General features: G+C 44.1%; 1 protein-coding gene across 5 annotated transcripts in view; it reads left to right on the top strand.

Moving 5' to 3' along the window:
- The first annotated feature begins 2,302 nt into the window (after positions 1-2,302).
- NELL1 (neural EGFL like 1) overlaps positions 2,303-22,035 on the top strand; it is a 299,225-nt gene continuing 279,492 nt past the window's right edge. For 2 of the 5 annotated variants that reach the window (XM_069804087.1, XM_069804083.1), the window contains exons 1-2: positions 2,306-2,480; positions 6,801-6,929. In XM_069804087.1, the coding sequence (XP_069660188.1) occupies positions 2,432-2,480; positions 6,801-6,929 (178 nt within the window). In that variant the 5' untranslated portion in view covers positions 2,306-2,431. Of the gene's footprint in view, positions 2,481-6,800; positions 6,930-22,035 lie in introns of all 5 variants that reach the window. The other 3 variants (XM_069804084.1, XM_069804082.1, XM_069804086.1) reach the window with 3 other exon arrangements.

Raw genomic sequence — 22,035 nt, 5'->3', positions numbered from 1 at the left:
ACGTCCAATCGAGAGTGCAAGAAGAATCTTTCACAGGAATACTATCTGAGCTGAAATCCAGCTAGCTTGCCAGGACTAACGCTTTACTCTTGCAAAAGTGCCATCAGATTTTATTTTATTTTTTTTAATTGCTAAGAATGTTCAGGAACACAGTTTTAATTCTTATCTCAATGTCATGCCTTTCAGCTATTTATACTTCCAACAAGATTATATCAGAGTATCGGATTTTTTGCTGATAAAGGAGGATGATTTGTTGCCATTAGAGGAGGTGTAAGAATAGTATTGACTGGGAGAATGTGATTTTTTAGGTTTTTTTGTTCATCCATTTGTCCTATCCTTTTCTAATATGAACAGCTGAAAATGCTTGTAAGATTACTAATGCTCTCCCAATGTGCGATCATTTGGGCACTGAGCTGGGCTATAGGAGGACCCATGTTTGTGGGACCAGCTCCGTTGAGAGCGCTTCCTACCAAGTCGCTCGTGTGACTTTTTGCAGTACCTGTGGGCTCTTTGGATGTTTCCGATCAACAGAAGAACACGTCGAGAATGACTCGAGCATTCTTTATCCATGAGGTTGTTCAAGATGCGTTTGAAGCTGGGCTTTAAAGCCGATAACTCGGCTAAGCAAATTTTTGTATGTACCTACAGTAATTTTTTTAAAGTAGCATTTAATACAGATTTAGGTTAAGCTAATAACCGATCTGTTTAAGAATCTATCTATGACCAGTTTAAATTGTATATCCACGAAAGACTTCCACCAAGTGGAAAATGGAAAACATGAGTTGAATTACATTCAATTCTCTGTGTAGATAGACCCTGCTTTTACTACCAGATAAGCACAAACGTAGCTAAGCTAACATGAATTGGATGTAAAGACCTATTTCCCAGAAAGAAATCTCCTCTTAAATCAGAGAGTAAATACTATGCAGAAAAATGATTTTATCACGATGGGATAGAAGGGTGCAACTTCACCTGCTGATGTACCATTGCCTCTTTTTTTGTTGCCATGGATATAGCTCCATGTATACACACACATATGTTTGTATACCGTGCATATACTTCTCCCCATACCCCAGGGGTGAGAGCGGTGCTAATAACACGACACCCTAAACAAAAGTAAGAAGATACAAAGTTATATTTGAGTAAAAGCTCTTTTGGTACGCTGGAGATAAATTACTGAGATGCTTTTGGAATGACCACCCCAGAGATTTCCTGGAGTGCATTACCTTGCTTGCAGCCAGGAACAGCCGTTTTTGGAGATCTTACTAATTAAGTAGTTAGGCAACCGAGTTATACTCTTTGCTCTTGCTAATCTAAAGGTGTGCGAATGCAACCGCCCCCTGAGATGGGCATGAGTTATTTGGTGTCACCCTTACTTTATCCAAACGTACAGCTTATTATTTTACATTTAAGATGGCTGGAATTTGCATGGTGCAGAACCAAACCACGACGTGATGAGGGGAGGCAGCAGAGAGGAGGATCCTCCCGCTTTACAGCTGAAACAGCTTGATTGGAAGGGTAGCAAAGCTAGATCAGCTGGAAACCTCACTCTGCTCCTGTTCAGTGGGATGGGAACGTGATCTGGGGCCTGTAATCTCTGCTTCAAATTTAAATCAGGTGTTCTACCATGACCTGAAATCAGGTGTTCTACAGGGAGAGTGATTGCATATAATCCATGCGTGTGGTGGTGTGTTCCTTGCCAAGGATGGAGCCACACTAAAGGCTGGAGGGAAGAAAGATTTGAAGACGGGTTTTAAAACCGCCATCAGAGCAGCTTCTCAGATGACTCATGAGTATCTTTAAATACTTTACCTCTCTTTTACACTTTAGAGGCACGAAAGAGCAGTTAAGCGAGTCAAGCAAGGACACGCGAGAAGCCCGAGTGAACGCTACAGAATTCCGTCCTCAGTCTCAGAAGTCCTTTTTGTTTATTCATACCGCGCATGAATTATTACTAAGACTAAATAGTTAATAAGCGTTGACGCTTACTATTTTTAGGCCGGAGAGCGCCGAGAGCTGCGTGGCCGCACCGCGCACCCACCCGTGCGGGCTGTGGGGGGGGTTACTTCGGGGAAATTCCGCGGTCCGGGGGGGGATGAAGCCCCGTGGGAGTTTTACACCGTGACCGGGCGGCGGCGCTGGCGAGACCCACGGGGTGTGGAGTGGGGTTGGGGTGGGGTTGGGGTGGGGAGGGAGAGCGAGAGCTCCACGCGTCACGGCGGGCGGGGAGCCCCCGCTGCGGGGGCGTCGGGGGCCGCGCCTGGGCAGCGGGCGGAGCCGCCGCCGCCGCCGCTTGTGGGAGCCGCTCCGCGCTTCGGAGCCTGCGCTCGGTTCCGCTGAGGGGCTCGGCGGCGGCTCCGCGGTAGCTGCCGGGAGCGGAGCGGAGGGTGGGTGGGTGGGTGGGAGGCTGGGTGCCTCCTGAGCCGCGCCGATGGGTCTTTTCTCGCTTCTCTGGGCGTGTGCGGTCGCCGCCGGGGCAGGTGAGGAGCCGCTTTTTGTCACCTTCCCCCCCCCCCCCCCACCCCTTTTGGGGAAAGCGAGGGGTCGGGGCCGGGAGGGGAACTTTGGGAAGGTGGCGGAGGAGGGGGGAGCGGCCCCGGTTCTGCCGCGGTGAGCGGGGCGCCCGGGCGTTCCGCGGGGCTCAGCCCGGCTCGTCTCCCTACCCCGGGGGCCGTGGGGTAGGCGAGGGAAAGTTTGGTTTTTTTTTTTTTTTCTTTTTTCGTAAGCGGCGTGGGACGCCCGAGGACCGGCCGACCGGGGGGCGGGCGGAGCGGGCTGGCAGCGCCGGGGCTCCGGCCGGGCGGGGCGGGGGTGCTGCCGGCGGGCAGCGGGGCTGGGGGAAAGAAAACGCGTTATTCCTGCCGGTGCTGTGCCCGCTCCGGTATTCCGACCGTTTGTCGTTGCTTGTGGAGGCTTTGTTCTCTGGCCCCGTGCCCCGGGTAACCGCTCTGTCTCCGGGGCTTGGAGCTCCCGGGGTGGGGGGACACGTTTTTTCCATGGTGCTTGTAGGTATTCTCAAGGAGATGACCCAGCACGGTTATCAGAAGTGCGAAGGAATCCGTGTTTTAAAATTGTAATTATTCCGAGGGTTGTTATTACCTCATCAAAATCTACAGATTTCGAGAGGCGTGACATAAAAACAGTTGGAAGAAAACAGCACCCGTCCCTTTTGTAGTGGTCTTACCACCAGTAGCGCACACCGACGTTCGAAAGGGTCGGTAGGACCCGAAACTCCGCTACTTGGAATCGCGAAGCTGCTCGGAAAGTTCTTTGTGTGCAACAATTGCTGCTGAAGCTGCGAGAGGAGAGCGCAAAATGCCTCTCCTAGAGCCCACTCTTTACCGTTTGAACGATTGCGCACGGGTGTATGGAAATGACTCGGTTGTGTTGAGTGGGCTTTTGCTTAAAGTTTTTCCATCCCCAAATAGCACGTTACACATGTTGAGGAAATTATAAATGCGCTGCATACGTTGCATGGCTGCACGTTAGCTAGATGGAGCGTGGCACGATTGCTGGTGCTTGCGTGTAGGTGATAAAGGCGCGAGCAGAGAATACAAGCTGTCGGAGCTGTAAGGCAGAATGAATTTCTTTTAGGGATTTCCTGGTGACATCATTCATAATTATATGGCTTAATCCTCTAATCTACTGTAGTGCCTTCAGTTCACGTTGGGCCAAATCCACCGAGTCCCGAGATGATTTCTACTCCCGCCCACCTGACTGAATCATTTGGAGTTTTGCTTGTGTAAGCCACTGATCTGAGTGGAATGGCCCAATTACTTTAAATAGGAATTGAAAGCAGTATTGGTCAGAATCGGGCCCAAGCTTTGCACAGTTCTCCAGTGAGAGCAGACGGGTTGATGGTTAATTTTGACTTCAGCAAGAAACGGTGTTTCCAGCTTCTTGTTCCGCTGAAGAGAGGTGGCATAAAATACTAGGTGCAAGCGCGGTTGATATGCCTGTGGTATCTTTCCGGTAGACTGTGAGAGACCACAGGGGAAAAGGAGACTTGGTTATCATACTGAAGCTGCTGATTTGTTGTTTATTAATTATTAACTAGGCTTTTGAGCGCCTGCTGCAGTTTGAAGAGCCAGCACAGGAAAACGACTAGGTATTTAAAGCAGCGTAGGCTCTTGCTAAATAGTTGCCGTGACATTAGAAATAGTCTCTGTTTCTGAAAGCATTTTAAAAGCTGGAAGGGGGCACACTGAAGTTGTCACACGAGATCCTTCACTGGCATAAATCGAAGCCTGCGGAGCTACAGTGATCTATACTTGTTGAGCCTTGGGTATTCAGGCTGGAATAAACAGCTTTAATAGAGCAGTGGAGCTACTGTGATTTATGGGAGTGCCTATACTTGCTAGATGTGGTTTCTGTCCTCACCCGGTTGATGTCTGTGGCAGAGCTTTCACTGACTTTAATGGGGTCAAGATTTGTCTTGCTGGACATAGTTTGTCCTTTCTGTTGAGCAAGTTTTAGTCCCTACTTGACCTCCCTTCATTTTAGGAGGATTTTGCCAATCTGAGTAGATTTAACTCCTTTCAAATGAGGAACAGCATACTCTGTCCTTGGCAGGGACAGCAGTCGTTGTCTTTCCTGGTAGGTAAGTTCACACAATTGATGGTGTGCTGCTTTTCTTCTGAGTGAAAATCTTAGGAGAAGTAATAAGTCCTTCTGTTTTTCTTCTAAAACAATCTTTGCTTTTATGGGTTTTTTTTGTTTTTTTTTTTTTTTCTTTCTCCCCAGGAAGGCTGCGCCCCGTATTTATATAGGTGTTTGGGTCTGGAGTTTGTAGGTTGCAGCCCTTGTGCTGGAAGAGTTGCTGTAGGTTGGGAATCAATAGGTCAATAAGTTCTCTCCTGTTGATCAGAGGCAGGTACGCTGAAGGAAAGCAGTCGCTGGCAAATATTGGCTAGAGCAGGATGGGTACATTTCTTCAGCAGCATCTTGACTATGTGCGACTGGTTTGGGACCAGAAGAGCTGTCTGGCTGTGTTTTTGATGCCGGTGTTTGTTCCAGAAGTGGAAGGTGTTCTTGGTCCGTCAGCGTGCACGGTGTCAGTTGTGGCCGTTCAGTGCCTGAGTGTCGGCGGGGGGGGGGGGGGTGAACTAGTACTAAAAGCCTGATGATGTTGCTGATTATCTGGGAAGCACTTACCTTTGGAGAAGTTTTATCTGGGTTCATATTCTCTAATTTTAATTTTCCACAAAAAGGTGCTTATCCCCATGTCCTTATGACAGCACTGTGTATGTACTCACTCGGATATGTCGGCACTCTTGGAGCTTCGGTTCTGCCAGATGCCTCTAGATCTTAATTTTCCTTCTAGAGTAAGGTTGCTAGAGACCTCCTAAAGCTGCTGTCTTTTCAGTATTTTTTACTACTCTGCCTCTTGTGCAGCAGCAGAATCCTCTGCATTAGCACAGCACGTTATTCCAACAAGTTTTAATCCTTGAGTAACGGAAAGGAGAAAGTGCTGTGGTACAGATGATTTACGAGTAGAACACGTAACTTCTTGTTCGGTCTGTACACCTCAGTAATTTCTTAGAGCCTTTCAAAGACTCAAACTAGAATATTTGCTGCTTAACAGATCCAGAAGCACAGTCCTGGAATAACAAATGAGTCAATTTAGACCTGAACATGAAGTCCACTCGGTGGAAATCAATCTGGATGTGCTTTACAGGCAATGTCCTTGCTCCATGGAAGTCAGTGGGACTTTCACCATTGACTTCAGCTGTGTCAGGATTTCGTTCTTGGAGCCTGTTCCCGTTACTAACAAAGCCAGTGGAAAAATTTCGTTAGGAAGGTGCTTGGGTCCCACACGAGATATTTGACCCATGTCTCTGGCACAGATCTCATGCCAGACTTACTGCTGTGTTGAGAGAGACACTGCGGTCAGACTGGCCTCTTCCCATCCCTAGAAAAAGGAGGTACGTTTAAGGAACTTGGTGTGCCATAACCATCAAGTTGTCCTGAACCTTTGAACACAGCAACTTCAAACTGCTTGAGTGTGTGTCTTTTCTGTCAATCCCATCAGGTCCCTACGAGTTCAAGGAATGCCAAGTCTTTTCCTGGGCATAAGCCATTTCTAAAGTTTCAGTTTAGATTTATGCTTCTCCAGTAGGTGCTCCTGCAGACCAGAAGGTACTACTGCTGGTTTAGGTGAATGAATGTCTGCTATTTGTAGGTAGGCTTTGGCACGCTTCACAGGCACCGGCTGTGCTGAAATACGGAGGTGCGCTTCCGAAGCAGCACCAAACAGTTTTGGGAGTCAGTCAGGGCTCTTGAATTACACGATGGCATTCTTTGCCCTGCTACCGTATCTCCTCCAGGGTTATTTTGTCCAGTTGGGAAAACATTTAGACTATGAGCTGTGGGGCCCGATAGGTTAGTCGCAGCTAGGTATGAAATGTGAGAGGGATCTTCAGTCCTCACATCTCCCTGGAAATAGTGCGGCCAAAAGATGAATGCTGCAAATCTCTTTCATGTTTTTGCCTAGGTGGTTATGCTTTTGTTTGTTTATTGCTTTAGCCTTATGAAGCGACTGGATTAATGTATCAGTTTTAGAACATTTTAACTTGTGGGTAGTAAAATCTGTGGAAATAGTTTAATTGAAAGAATTGGAAAAGAATATCTTCTCTTTCCTGCCGCAGAGTTACTGTCTTATAAGTAATTACTGTACACAGCGCGGTGTGAGTGTGAAAGTACTAGAAATGCCTGTGCTAGATATTCTTCTCCATTCTTTTCATTACCTGATTTGAAATAAAAATTGATCTAACTCTCTCTCTCTCCCCTGCCCCCAACAGCTGTAGGATTTGGAATGGATCCTGACTTACAAATTGATATCATCACAGAACTCGATCTTGTGAATACAACCCTTGGGGTAACACAAGTGTCGGGACTACACAATGCCAGCAAAGCATTTTTGTTCCAAGGTAAGACAAACATCCTCAATTCTCTTATCTCACTTCTGTCTGTATGAGCTCATAAGAGCTTTTTTGGATGCCTCATTCCCTCTAATCGTGGTCTTACTTAACTGTTGCTTTCTTTTATTTTTATCTTTTGGAAATAGTCCTTGTTACTTTCCTGAAATACAGGTGGCTTTTTTTTTTTTTTTTTTTTTTTTTTTTTACTGTGCTGTGAGGTAGTTGAGGTTAGAGATCTTTGGGGAAGTATTTTTGGGTAGGTTTTCAATATTCCCCAATATTTATTTCTAACTAAATATGTCAGAGCGGTTCCAAGGCACGGACTCGGTTGTACTCCTGTGTACTTTCTTTCTGTGATTGTACATGCAAAGACACACACAGCTGAAGCTCTGTAACTATGAGAAAGCATTTAATGTGTTGACACTGATTAGTAACATGTAGCAAGTCTCTCATCAACTTTGTGGAAACTGTTAAAGTGAGAAAATTAAACAGTATTATATTTAACTGTCCAAGCTGAGTACCAGGTGCAGGGTAAGTCACTTTGTGTTTTTTTTCATTCAATATTCTAAGATAATGCTTGTGAAGTGTTTTAGAATGGTGGTGGTGGTGTTTTGTTTTGTTTTTTATTTGTAGTGAGTGAAATTCTGGGTGAATTAATGAGTATTTGTGGTGAGTGAAATTGTGGATGAATTAACAAGTTTTACCATGGACTTAAGTAAGGTCCACAGATTAAGAGACAACGTCCCATGGTGTGGAAGCACTGAGTTGCTACAACACGCTTATTAGGCCAGAAAGACATTTATATCAGTTGAGATTAACATGCACATTGAAGCACAGTTGGGAACGTTTTTATTATGGAGACTTCCTATGTTTGTTTTTTCTTTACTGCGCTTTACTCTGTGTTGAAGTGTGCGTGTTAGAGTCTCACTTTTGGATATCTGCCCTCTGTAGCTGTTTTTAGAGGCAAACGATTATGATCTCCTTTAGCTTTAGTTCTGGATCTGCAGGGCTAACTGCCTTTATTGTAGGTCATACAAGAAGCGGGTCTATAATCTTAGTTCATCCTTTAGCTAGCCAAGGCCAGTTTAGGAGCCAGAGCAGAGAGACTTCTGGAGACCTTCTCAGAATTTGTTAGTCATATCTCCAATCTTGTGTGATACAAGTAGCTTAATTTTCACAGATTCCCAGATTAATGTCCAGAAGAAGAGCATTCATTTATTCATCGTCACAGTTTAAACCCAGCCAGCAACTAAGCACCACGCAGCCGCTTGCTTACTCCTCCCCACTCCTAGTGGGATGGGGAGGAGAATTGGGGGAAAAAAAAAGTAAAACTTGTGGGTTGAGATAAGAACGGTTTAATAACTAAAATAAAATGATGATTTCATTACAATTATTGTTTTTATATTTGTATAAATGAATATAAAAAAGAGAAATTAGACTCAAGAAAAGATGAGCGATGCACAACGCAATTGCTCACCACCTGCTGACCGATGCCCCAGCAGCGATCCGCCCCTCCCGGCCAACTCCCCCCAGTTTATACACTGGGCATGATGTCCTGTGGTATGGAATATCCCCTGGGCTCGTTCGGGTCAGCTGTCCTGGCCGTGCTCCCTCCCAGCTTCTTGTACACCTGCTTGCTGCCAGAGCATGGGACACTGAAAAATCCTTGACTTATGTTAAGTGCTACTTAGCAACAACTAAAACATTGGTGTGTTACCAACATCATTCTCGCACTAAATCCAAAACCACTGTGGCAGCTACTAGGAAGAAAATGAACTCCATCCCAGCTGAAGCCAGGACATTATTTTAAAGATGTCAATTGTTTTCTTCTGATATCGTGACTCTGGGTTTGTGTATTATGGAAACCATATTAAAGCACAGTCAGTCTCTAAGGTCAGCAATGGCCTAACTGACTTCTTAAAATATTTTAGTATTTCCAATTGCTATTCCATGCAGCTAATCGCAAGCGCGCTGACAAACTGTCATGGTGAGTTTTCACAGACTGGTGGTCAGAGCTGCAGGGAAGAAGACTGAGATGTGTTTTTCAGGACAGCGATTGAAACCATTGATACTGAAAGTAGCTTTGAAAGGCTAATGGTGAGGATTTATGGATATTCAGGTCTTTTTGCCTTGGAGGACCCCACCTGTAGTTTAGCAACTTAGAGAGGACTAGTGTAAAAAAGGTAGAGCTTGTAAAATTCACATGCGTAGATAAATTGGAGGATAGATGTTCATGGGAAGCAATGAACAAAAATTCACTGTACAAAGTGAATAAACAATTCGAAGTCTGTAGTTAGGTGAATAAAGCTTTTTTTAATTTCCACAATGGAAATTGTTCTGGCTAACGCACACAGAAGTAGCCCTGTGCTTGGATATCGCCTCTAGTATAAAACTTCTTGGAAGATGGCTTGGGAAAATTATTCTCTTCAAGTTAGGCTCATGAGCCCTTGGGCTGGGAGAAGACTTGAAGACCTTTGGTCTTTTACTCCATCCTGAGAGAGGTCTGTCTGCGAGGGGTCTTTTGCTGCTGCTGTCAGACGGGATGGAGGTCCGAGGCCGCCCCGTTGGCTGCTTCCCTTCTCGTTTGTATCTGTTATTTGTTAAATGTCAGCAGTATGTCGGCAGCTGTACGAATTCGCTTTTATTAACAGAGGTGACTTTACAACTACCGTTTGGCTGTGTGCCAGGTCCTTTGGCTGGAACCAGGAGATACTTAATTTTGATTTTTATCTCTCCATACAGTAAAACCGATATAGAATGCAGGGCAACGTATGGGCAGCTGCTATGTCTAAGTTTTCCCACAGAGATTCGCAAAAATCCCCAGCCAACGTGACGCTCCCAGAGGAGAGAAAAGACTGGAAGTTAGTACTTGGTTTCAAAATTACTGTATCCTCTTGGACCAGCTATTCCAGTCACCAAGATGCGGTCCTTTCAGCAAAGCTTCGCTTTGATTAGTTCTTACCGTACGTGAATAGTTAATACATGCTGTGCTGCGCTGCTCCAGTGTTGTCTCTGGGGTTCTGGGCAGGGGAGGACCTGCTTCACCTGGCAGGCTGATTGCTGAACACGGAGCCACGTTAGAAGACGTCTTCACTCGTAGGCTTTCACTGCTGGGGATTTCCTAGTTTAGGAAGTGAGAAGAGTTTGTGAGCGTGTTCTCTGGCGTGCGTTTTTCATAGGGACAGTTTTGCCTGCCGCCTTTGGCGGTGTCCTTACAGCAATGTAACAGGGCTCTGGGCTTACGCAAAGGTTCCCCGTGGATCATTTTCTGTCTTGTAAGACGTATTTCCTAAAATGGCTTTACTAGAGCTGTTCAAAGTGAGAGTGTTCCTTTGTGTGTCACTGGAAGTCTACATCTTTGAGGTAGAGAAATGGTAATTTTTCCCCAACCCAGACAGTTCTGTGTAGAGCTGTAGTGAAAATATGGATATGTTCTCCTAAGCAAGATTCTTTTTCTGTGAATTAAACTCTTTGAAACGGAAAGCTTTGTAAGTTTGAGCATTTTTTCCATTGCATTTAGAGGCAAAAAGAAGAAATGAGGGAGGGGGGTGATGGGAAGACATGCACAAAAGAAAGAGAAACTATTATTTTTATTAGCTTTTTGATCAGTGATGTTAGCTCTCTTAGAGTAAGTGACATAGTGTTTGTTACAAAGTTTCTGGGGAGTGATGTCATGATTTGATTTTATCCCAGCCAAAATTTAGAAAGACTCTTTTCCTTGGGCAGTTAGCGATTTCAGTCCAAGACAACCTCAGTGAAGTCAGTGGAGTATTCTGGTTTTATAATAATATTGGTAGTAACAGCTGAAACTCCGATTTCCGTGCGAAGCAGCTTTACAGGCAGAGAAACAAATTCACCTCTGTTGCAAATTGTGTGACAGCATGATAGAACCAAAGTGGCGATTGAGAGATGTGGGTTGCCTTTGGGGAAGCAAATCTGTTCTTAATTCAGAAAAGCACAGAAACCTATAATTAAGTGTAGTCACCTGAGTGGTCCTGTTGGGCATGGACTTTGATTATTAGAGTATTTCAGCTGGATTTTTGATTGATCAGCTCCGTTATTTGTGTGTTTCAGTTCCGTTCTCTGTGAAATGGGGATGAGGGAATCCAAAAAGCAGTGTAAGTGCTGACAGCGTGAATTAGATGAAATGTAGATACATAACTCGTAACTGCAGTTCTGCAAAGTCTGACTCTTAAGATCCCTAACATTATGGTGTCTTAATTATTTGTCTTTTATTTATATGAACAAGAGTGTGGAAAAAAGTCTCTTGCGTCCAGATGGGTTGTTCTAGCACAAAGGGACTAAGGAGGGAGAGTGGAGATGCTTGACTAGAGTGCTCTTGGGGAGTGGGGCACCCAAGATCCTGGTGTCTGACCCCACATCTCCTCACCTCCAACCAGGAGTCCAAAGAATTTGAGGAAACAGTTCTGGGGGTGGGTGGGAAATCTACCTGGAACAAATGTATTGAAAATATTAATCGGCCACCTAATGCATTACAATAGCATCTTACAAACGTTGAGCGAAAGACATCTGTAAATAGTATCTTACAAATGTGACAGAATGATACTGAAATTTCTCGAACAGGATTGTAGTATAAATTTTAGCACATGAAGAAACGCTGAGCCATGGCTCACTTAGTGGGGCTCAGTCCTCTTCTATGTTTCAGACGGCAGGGAAGCAGGTCTTGTTTTGACCCTGTAGGTGGAAACCTCAGCAGGATATTGAGTTCAGTGGCAGAGAAAGGCTCTTGTTATAAATAAGGCAATAGAAGGCGCTTAACTGGTTGTCCTGTTTCTGGGTAGACTGAGCCCAATTTTTAGCCTAGCTGTTACATGATGTGATTACTTTAACCAGTCTGACTTCTGTTCTGTGCTCAGTTCTCGTTGGGGAAGTAAAATTTTATTCCTTTTACAACCTGTCAGCTATGCCCATTTCTTTTTAATTCTTCTTCTCTCAACATCTCCTTTGGGCTAACAGAGGCTTAAAGCCTTTACATATAAAGCAGTTCCCCCAAGAAGTTTATTAAGGCTTTGCTGTTTCCTTTCCTGGCAATCTGGCAGTATTTTTCAACTTAGTCTTTAAATTAGTAATGGTCTTTTTACTATGTATACTATGTATAGCACTCAGTAAAATAAACCACCACGTACTGTTAAAAGTCTAGCTATATGTAGTCCTTTCTTCCTTGACCGCTTCTTTACTTTCATTAAACCACCACTGGATTTAGAAGAGAAGCACCTGGCCCGCACCGCCTGCAGCACAGAGTTCAGTCGTGCTCCTTCTTCCCACTTTGTAATAGTGACTGCCGAGTTGTCTTCTGTACAGTCGTGGCTCCGACAGGAAAGGTGAAAGACTAACAAGTATCTTAAAGCACAGAGAAAGGCAATGTTTTTTTGAGAAAGGAGTGAATCTTGTTGAGTTCCTGAAACAAAAGGGCCGTCCTGCTTCGAGTCAAAAGAGAGAGCAAAGCTGCGGTCCCAAGGCACGTAGAGGTGCCTCCCGGCAGATTCGCTTGAGCTTCCAGATGCCGTGCAACCCTCCCTGTCGGTGTTTCCTTTCTGCGTGATACGGGTCCTGATTTTTTTCAACACCTTCCTCCTTGACTTGGTAATTCCTCGCTTAGAGAGTGGAGGTGTTTTCAGATCCCACTCGAGGAGTCCGAGTCCTAAAAGTCAGCTTTTGCGGTGCCAAAGTTGAAGGGCTTTGATCGCTAGCCAGCTTTGCTACGCTTTGAGATTGGTGGTTAAGGAAAAGTGCAGAAGTTGATCTTGTGGTCGGGAGTGGGCACGTACCCTTTATCTCGGGAACTTTAGCTCTGCTGCTGCTAGGACGGTCTTCAGGATCCGCTCGTTATGCCCTGGCTACGTGTGTGGGGCAGGAGCTCAGCACTGAGGTGCGCTCAGTAAATTCAGAGGCCAGGTGAGTAGGCTGCTGCCGTCCTTCATCCGTGTGTGAACACCTTCTCACCTGAGTCTCGGTGACCTGTGCGCTATGGCTAAGGTTTTAATCCACTTCAAGTGTTAAAGCTCAGTTACGCCAGCATAACCTGCAAGGTGCGTGAGCTGCAGAGCCCAGAGAAGAGCCGGGGACTGAATGAGGGGCAGCAGATAATGGCTCCAAGATGAAACTTGCAATTACTCTTCCTGGGGTGGACAGCAGGGAGGTCTGCAGTGAGTAGGAGAGATAAACTTTAATTTTGGAGTTCAGGGTGTGGGTCCCTCTTTACGTGAGATAATGCAACGAGAGTCGTCGCTCTCTGTGCGATCTCTCCTGCTATGTTTATAGCAAATAGTGAGTGTAAGCAATATCGTTTTTACGGAGCAGAAATCTTATGGTAGCAGAAAAATGAGGACGGCACGACACGGGTGGCTCGAAATCTTTGTGCTGCCTTCTCTGTTTAAGAGAGTAGCTCCAGTACCTTTTCCATGCCTGCTGGTAATCTGAATATCCTGTCTTGCTGGCAGGTTTTGGGGCAGCAGTGATGCAGAGCCTCTGGGTACGCATTTGGCAAAGCAGACAGTGACCCTTGTGCTGTTGGAAAGGAAAGGAATTTTTTTTTTTTTAAATTTTTTTTTTTTTTATTTAAACCAGGGATTGCCGGCCGCCCGCCTGGGCTCGCAGCCGAGTGCCTTGCGCAGCCGCTCGCTGCTTCCCTCCAGCTGGATGAGGTTTTTTTTCCCTTTTAAAATACGCTTTCCCTGAGGTGCCACCAGCCGGGAGGAGGGGCTGGGCTGTGCCCTGAGATGAGGCGGCTGGAACCAGCTGGAACTGGCTGTGTCCGGCCCGGGCCAGTCCCCGCCTCTCCTCACAGAGATGCCCTGCGCCTCACCGCACGCTACAGGTATATCTTCATGGAAACGCTGCAAGCTCCTTGAACTTGTGAACTTTCTGCTTTTTTAAAAGAGAAGAGTGAGTTTTTTTCCCCGGTTACGTGCCCTGTCATGAAGGCCTGTGCTGGTTTCCACAGGGGCAGGGTGAATTTGGGGTTTTACCCCGTGTTTGCCTGTGGGGCGCCTTTCCTGGGACCTCAGAAGGGAGAGGTAGCTGCTGTCAAATAAAAAACCTGTGTATGCTTAAACAAAAATAGCACCTACCTCCGAGGTGTGGGTCAGCCTTTCGCCCCGATCCTGTGGTGACATTTCAGGCATTGCTGCTTCCTCGGTGCTAAATTTTTACCTGTTTCCCTTCTCTTTCCGCTGAGCTCTCCCTTCTGAGATCCTCCTCTCACCGGATGACAGCAGGACTGACGGTTTACTGAAAGCTGATCCGCTTTCAGGGCTGGCTGGCTCTGAAGGCAGTGACGGGCACCTCTGCTCGCTTGTAGTGGTGGCTCACGACCTGCGGCTGCACGGAGACGGTGGGGACCAGGCCAGCGTGTGTCTTCACCCGCGATGGAGGTTTATGGGGCGGTGAGAAATAGGGCCCAGCCCTCGGGAGAGCGGGATCCTCACCCGTCCTCCGCGCTCATCCCTTGGGATGGTCCCCCTGCTTTTACGAGCTCCAGCCTGGCCCTTAGGGGCCGTGGCAGCTGCCCGCCATCCGAGAGAGTTGCCAGAGTTCCCTCACTGCTTTCAGGCCTTTATCAAAGCTGCTTTTGAAAGCACTGCTAAAATAAAAGTTAAAATAAGATATCGACAGCTGGGCTGGCTGCACCCAAGAGGATGGAGGGAAGCGTGACTTCTCTGACGGGGAAGGTTTCTGTGCTTGTGTCCATCAGCAGGACGGAGAGCAAGGTCTTGATCTCTTTTTGGGATTTCTGGTGCTTCTCCTGCTTTCCCCCTTTCCTTCCCAGACCTCTCTGAAAGCTGGAAATTTAAGGGCAAGGACTGGGTATGTAAAGTGACGATAATACAGTTGGGGTGAATGGGCCCCCCTGAGAGGATAGAGGCTGGTGCTGGCAGTGGGGGGTGAGCAGCAGTCGGATGAGATGAACTGCAACAGGCAGGGCAAAGAAACTAGGGCTCAGGTGGAGGGGAGAGAAGAAAAACAGCTGGGGTGAGGAGCTGGAGGCCAAGAAGGGAGCGGGTGATGGCCGGGCAGAGAAGCTGGGACGAGGACACTACACCGACTCGGACTCGAGGGGAAGGGAGCGAGGTGCAGGGATGAAGAGCACGGTAAGGGGAGCCACGGACAGCGGCTGGGAGAAGCAGCCTGGAGAGAGGGCAAGGAGCTAGGGCCTCAATGGGAAAGGGCTGCAGTCTTAGACTAGGTGGGTAGGACCGGGTAAAGGTTTGCTTACGGTAGGTTTGCATTAGGGCAGCGTGATAGGGAAAAGCACTGAAAGTTCAGGTTTGGTAGTGCTGTAAAGTACCTGTGATGCGTGCTAATTTTTAACAAACGTTTTTGCAGGATACAACTTGGATAATGTGGGGGCTTTTTATTAGTTTTTTTATTAGAAGCTTAATTCTGCTGTGCTTTGGTTGTTCACCTGTAAAGTTGAGGTACTAATGCCCTTTCCTGTAACAACAGTGGTGTGAAAAGAATTCATTAATATTTGTAGAGGTCTCGGATACTGTGCTGGAATAATTAACTTGGTCATGGTCTGTTCTGTCTTCAGAGAAGGATTTGAATACGGTAGATTTACTGTTCAGGGTGAGCCCTGAACAATAAAAATCAAGCAAAACTTCAGATCTTTGTTTGTTCAATAATTATTTTTTGCTCTTTGTTCTTTACTTTGTGCACTGACTGAGACAGTGGCCCTCTGGAAAGCTGGTGTGTGATCCTGTAATTAAGAACCGGTGTTGGAATGTGCATCCCCGGAGGGTTGAGCAAGGTTTGCCTCTGAGACTTTAACCCTAACATCTGTCTAACTTCTCATTTATATTTGTTTTTTAAATATAGCTGATGTTTTAATGTGTTTTGTATACACAAGGTAATTCTTTTTGGCAATGAAGTTGTTAGGCTAAGTGTTTTTTTTCCTTTGCAAGACTGACCATTTTCAGAAGAGAGAAATGATCTGGAGTTGGAATACAATGAGCTAGGAGGGGATGAGTGAGATGAATCATCTTCAATGGAGGAAATTAATGATCACTTGGGACATAATTATTGAACAATGCTTCTAGGCTTTGGAGATACATAAACTACTGTTAACTTTGTCAGTTTCCAGAATTAGTTTTTAAAATACTCATATATACCTATCCAATGTTGGCTGTTTCCACTCTCGTTTGATGTTTGAATTATGTTAGAAACCTGTCTAGGAGTAAAATTATCCAGCATATTGATATGAAGGTATAACTTGTAAATCCTCGCAGAGTTTCTTGTTCCATATCCTCTTGTTTCCAACACCCCTGCCCCTCGTCCCCCGAGTAAGTGTAGACTAAAATAGAAACCTAGTCACATTAAATGACAGTGACCAATTTCTACTTTTCTTTTTTTTTTTTTTTTTTCCGTCCTGAATGTTGTCATGCTGTCTTCTGTTACTTGACATTTTTTGGGTTTCCCATCATGTCTGTAATGATTAGGAAAGAATTCTGAGCACACATTACCTCTGTCCTTGGCAGTTATTTTTGCTTTCCTGGGAGACAATAATTGTGCTACTTGTCTGTCTTCATTGCCACGGTGGTAAGTACAGAGGGGAAGCAGGATAAGCACTTCAGTATTTCTGTAGTATCCTAAAAGCCTTGAATGCTTCTGGCAACCTGTTGACAAAATCCTGTAATGAAGATAAGCAGAAAGGAAACAAAAGGTCTCTGCTCTTCAGTGGGCAGAGAGTGGGATGCAGAAATTAGTTTCTGATACTGCTATTAAGTGTTGCATGCTCCCACACCGCGTGAGCATCTAGGCCCTTACAATGAAAGTAAATCCATTTAGATAAAAGTAAGAATAACTGTTTGAGTTTCTTGTCTCTTCATCAGAACAGAAATAGGACAAAAATTGTCTTTTTCCTGCGAAGGATTTTAGCAAACTGATACTGTTAAGACATATCATACTGCAAGTACTCAGGTTTTAACTACTTGATTAGTAAATGAGTATTGAACTGGAGTAAGAATATTGTTCTATAACATCTCGTCAAACAGGCCCGTGTGCTCGTGAGAGCCCAGGGAAGTTGAGGTGAAGCAGAGTCGGCACCTGAGTTGTGCTGCCTTGAGGCGAGTCCCTGCGCAGCGCTGAGTATCCCTGGGCGGAGAATCCTGCCCAAGGTCAGGGAAGTCCCTGCACCCGATACTGCAAGTCCAGGTCGCTGGACAGATGCTGGGGTAAAAGAGAGGAGAATCGGAGCGTTACTTGGCACTGCTGAGTTAAAACTGCTTGAAATGCAGAGGGAGGGAAAAGCGATACTGAAGACCTGGGTTCTCACTGTAGGCAGTGAAACAAAGTGGTCCATTAGGGTTGATTTTGACTCCAAGAGGGATCTCTTAATTTTTAAAGCAATTTTAGTAGAAATGTGTTAATATCCATTTGATAAGAATATTTACACTCATCCTACTTGATTAAATTACTTCTAAACAGAGCTACATCTTTTGCCTAAAAGGAAGTGGTGTTATTTGAAATTACTATCACATGAATTTAAACACATACAATGATTTTTTTTTTTTTTAATTTTTATTTTTTTAAGATTTTGTATCTTTAAAAAGTACACAAAGGCAGATATAATCAGACCTAATACAAGAGCCAGGCATGGACCATTTCCTGTGGTGAAAAACCCTGCTGTCTTGAACTACCTATCAAGAATAAAAATTAGATGCTACTTGAGGCCTCAACCTACTTCTTCTATGCCAAATTCCAGATTAATCTTGCCACTTGCAGTGAGGATGTATAAATGACACGAGGGGGACATTTTTTCTCTTAGTTTTCATTTTTGCCACATAAATGGTGTGAAGTAATCATGTCATACTGTGCTGGTTTATGGCATTATTATCATGTGATTGCCTTGCCTTTGTGGCCTATTCAATGATACAAAATACAGAACAGTAGATTTTTTTTTTTTAATAGAATGGACAAAAAAATTGTTTCTGGCACCTGATGTCCACTAAAACATTGATTTAAATCCTTAGTTACGTAGGTTGCATATCTGCTAAAAGAGCAAAGTTGGTTCTGTAATTCTGACAACCGGGATCTGTGACTCAGTACTTTGGAGCAATAAATACTGTAGCTGAGCGCTCATGTTTTGGCTTCCTAAAAATCTCTCATATAGTCTTTCTGTCCACGCATCCTCCCTCCTTGTGTGATAACATTTCTTACATAGTTACAGCTGAGTTTCCCATTGGTCCTCTGTGCTATAAATAGGAAAAAATAATATAGGATGGCTGCAGCTGCATGGATTATTTTACTGAGTCTGTCCTCCCCTTGCACATACGGGTGACTCCTCCCTCTGAAACTGAGAGTTTTCCATTTGGCATCAGTGGGAACAGACACCTCCTACAGCGGACAAGTTTGCGCTGTAAAGCTTAGTTCTGTGTCGTGTCCCCCCTTCTTTTCTTTTTTCTTTTTCTTTTTTTTTTTTCTTCTCATTTTTTTTTAGCTTTTGTAAACTGGAAGCTAGCAAAGATGCTCCGAGAGCGCAGCACGTATAAAACTGGGTCTTGGAGGTTAAATACTCATTGCTTCTATGATGAAAGACTATCTACGGATGGCATTCAGACCTGCCTCTGCTTCTCTCTCTCCACTTTGGCTCATTGTGCATAACAATGTTGAAATTTTAAAGCCTATTCGTGGGGACTGGGGAAAATCACAAAGCCAAGATGTGTGGGAGGAGAGTGGGGTTTGTGTGTGTGTGCGTCATGATTTTTCTTGGTCTGTGGAGGTCTCTATGGAGGTCTGTGGAGGATGTTCAACATGCTGTTTGGAAAATGAAGCAGCATGGCCTTAAAACATGATATTTGTAGAATAATTTGGTAAATGCCGATGATTTGGAAACCACGCATACCTCATTTTAGCGCAAGTCTTCCTTTAAAGGGAATCTACTGACAAGTTGTGGTAGGAGGACTCTCTGCAGTATTAGTTACAGTAATCTTATTAGGGAAATGGTGCAAGTTGTTTAGGTTTACTTCATCATAATTAATTCTGAAGCCAGAAGAAAATTAAGTTTCTTTTTTATAATAGTATTGCCCACACATTTAAAAGTCATGGTCCTCTGTGTTAGCCTTTTGTTGTCTGATGCAGGCAGTGCTTTTAATGTTTTTTGATGTCTTGCGAGTACCAGCTTTCAGATGGGATATTCTGCCTTTCTAGCTTTATGCCATCCTAATTGTTTCAGAATGTAGTCATTAAAAAAAAAAAAAGTAAACATTATTGCTGGTGTTACTGCTAACGGCAAGAAATGCGAAAAAGAGGGACACATGTGGCATTCTATTTAAATAAAAGCTTATTTTCAGAAACAAAGGCTTATGGAGCAAAAGGGAGCTCTTAGTACCCCAAGCACGTTTGCTGTTACGGATGAACCCACAGCAATGGATGCTATCAAAGTTGTCATATTTTATTCATGAGTTGTGGTATGCTTGGGTGAAATAAGAAAAGCAATGCTCCAAATCATAATTATGGTGTAAAAAGATAAAACAGTTATTATTGTGACATTTTTTGAGAATTCGTAAATCTCTCAAATAATTTGTCTAAAACTTGAGGAGAATGACTAAGTATGTTAGCTGTATTTATGATTCTTTGTTGGGGGTGCGTGGAACACTTCACAAATAGAATTTATACATATTTGGGGAGAATATATAAATGCGTGCTTATGTGTGTTCCAAGAAGCAAAGACAACTAGAATATTGAACATAACCGTAAAGAGGCTGACAGCAGAAATTATACTTCAGTAGAGAAGGGCTTTGACAAATGTATTATGCCTCATGCTATTATCATGCAGTTAATAAATAAAACAGACACCCAGGATTTAATTTGCTTTAGCAATAAATGGAAGTGATATTTCTGAGGGAAAGAAAACAGAAGGAAGAATTAGTTTATGAAACGCGTTTGTTTAATGCTTGTACAAGTAGTATGTAGAGAATAAAGAAAAACCATAAGATTTTTAGTAATAAATGAGCTAAATGCTTTAAAAGTAATTAAAAAAACCTATTTAGAGTGTCAAGTCATTGGGAGTTTTTGAACCAAGAGAGCACTTCAGCATATGCTTACTTTGAACTTTACAGATAATTTCATTGCCTTCAGTTGGATTATTCATGTGATGAAAGGCTTTACTGGACTGGAAATTAAAACTGTTGTGTAGGTGTAGCCAGGTCTGTTAGCTGCCATAAGTAGCATTAGGCGTTGTAACCTCTCTCTGCAAGTGAAGAAACTGAGTCAGAGGTTTCTGTTTTGCTGAGAGTTGCCTGTTAATGAACTATTTAAAACTTTTGTATTGTTTTTGTATTTTGATTTACACGTTTAAGAATGCAGGTTTTCACTAGGGAGGCAAATTCTGATTTCTGTGTGACCTTGCTGAAGTTAGACTGGGATTTCCAACAGAGTCAAGGTAATGTAGGCATTCAGCTTCTCTCCTGCTTCAGTGGGATCTAGTACTTAAAATTTCTTTGAAAATCCAGGTTATGGGTTACTTTTTGACTCTGTCTGTCATTTTCATGTTAAACTTAGGAATCCTAAAGCACTTCAGAAGTACTTGGTGTTACTGTTTATTTTTAATACTCTTGCCATAAAGTGTAAGCAGCGTTTATTATTACCTGTAAGAAGGAAGAGCGCTAAATGCAAAATCAGAATTATGACACAGTGCTTAAAAATACAAATGGATCGATCTCTCTGCATGCTCTATTGAAGAAGCTTAAATTTTGTTTTGAGTTTACAAACACACTAAGGGTTGTAGGGGGACACTACAATTAAGTCCAAATAAGTCCAAACTACAATTAGCGGTTATTTGCAAAACTTGGCTTCTGTATCTGATTTTTGATTCTAGATGTTCCTCACCTTCTGGTACCATCTGAAGTTTCTTTTAAACAAATGCGGCTCAAGAACATGTTTTGTCAAGTTCAATGTACGTTATCATTTTTTAAAAGTAATTTCAAATTCTTTGGGTGGGTGACTTTGAGCATACCCGAAAATGTTTTGTAGAAGGGGAGGAAAAAATGGCTTAGCTTGCTTTTGCACGAAGCCAGAGCATAGACAGTGTTTTTGGGTGGCTCATTATTTTGTGTGACATTAGCGTTTAATATACTCTTAAAATAGATCCCTGAAGTGGACAGTACTCCTGCAAAACGGACAGCATATCGGTAACGATTCTTAGCAATTACTGCTTTTTCCCAATGTTGCATATGTTGCCGCTGGCTCTGTTCAAACATGACAGCGTTACTACCATAGTCCCTGCTCTTTCTGTTAAAATGTTGTTGTTAACTTCCACATTTGCAAATAGCAATCTTTATAGTCACAGTGGCGTGATACCTTATCCAATACAGATAAACAGTGGAAAAGATGTTATAATCAGTGACTCCTGAACTAATTAACTAACAACACATGTAATTTGATTAACTCACATGATTTAAGAGTAGATTATGTGCTTTTAGTGGTAGCGTACCTTCTGGAGCATTTCTACCAAGCATTTAATTTAAGGGATCAAGCGTTTGTCAACAGTCTTGATTTCAGCACGAGTCCCTTGAGGAAACAACAGAGCCTACTTGAGAAGACAAGCCTGAGCTCAGTAGCCGCTTAAAATATTTGAAACAAGTTAAAATGGCTGCCTCGAGTAACAGGGTGAGTAACAGCCTCAGCAAGGCGATCGCCGTTGTTCTCGGCAGGAAGTTTGTTGCAAAGCGGTTTGGCTTACTCCGGTTTTCCGATTTTGCTCCGTAATGGCCGAATGGTTTGAAGATGGCATCGGTTGCTGCGCTGTGCGTGTGCCCAGGCCTGTCACTCGTCTTTCTGCTGCTGGAGAGATGACTCCAGTGCTTTCCTTGGGCATTCTGTCCATTTGGGTGGAAGAGACAAGGAAGGGCCCTGGAGAGACGAAACCCACATGCAACGAAAGAGGGGCAGTGTCTCAACGTAGGCTTTGCTGCAGCTTTACGCCGCTGTGCTTTCTCTGTCACCGAGGGCACCTTTTGCTCGCTGGGGCTTGAGAAGTGTAGGTGGCCGCCTTCTGTCTTGGCACGTATTTGTTTCCAAGTCTTGTGCGATATCTGCTGCTCTGTTTGTTCCAGAGTACTCGGTTTCCGTTTGGTTCAGTTTGAAATGCTGATAA

This window comes from Haliaeetus albicilla, chromosome 16 (genome assembly GCF_947461875.1).
Source record: "Haliaeetus albicilla chromosome 16, bHalAlb1.1, whole genome shotgun sequence".
Classification (NCBI taxonomy): domain Eukaryota; kingdom Metazoa; phylum Chordata; class Aves; order Accipitriformes; family Accipitridae; genus Haliaeetus; species Haliaeetus albicilla.
Note: the sequence above shows the minus strand (reverse complement) of the source record. Positions and strands in the feature narration are given on the sequence as shown.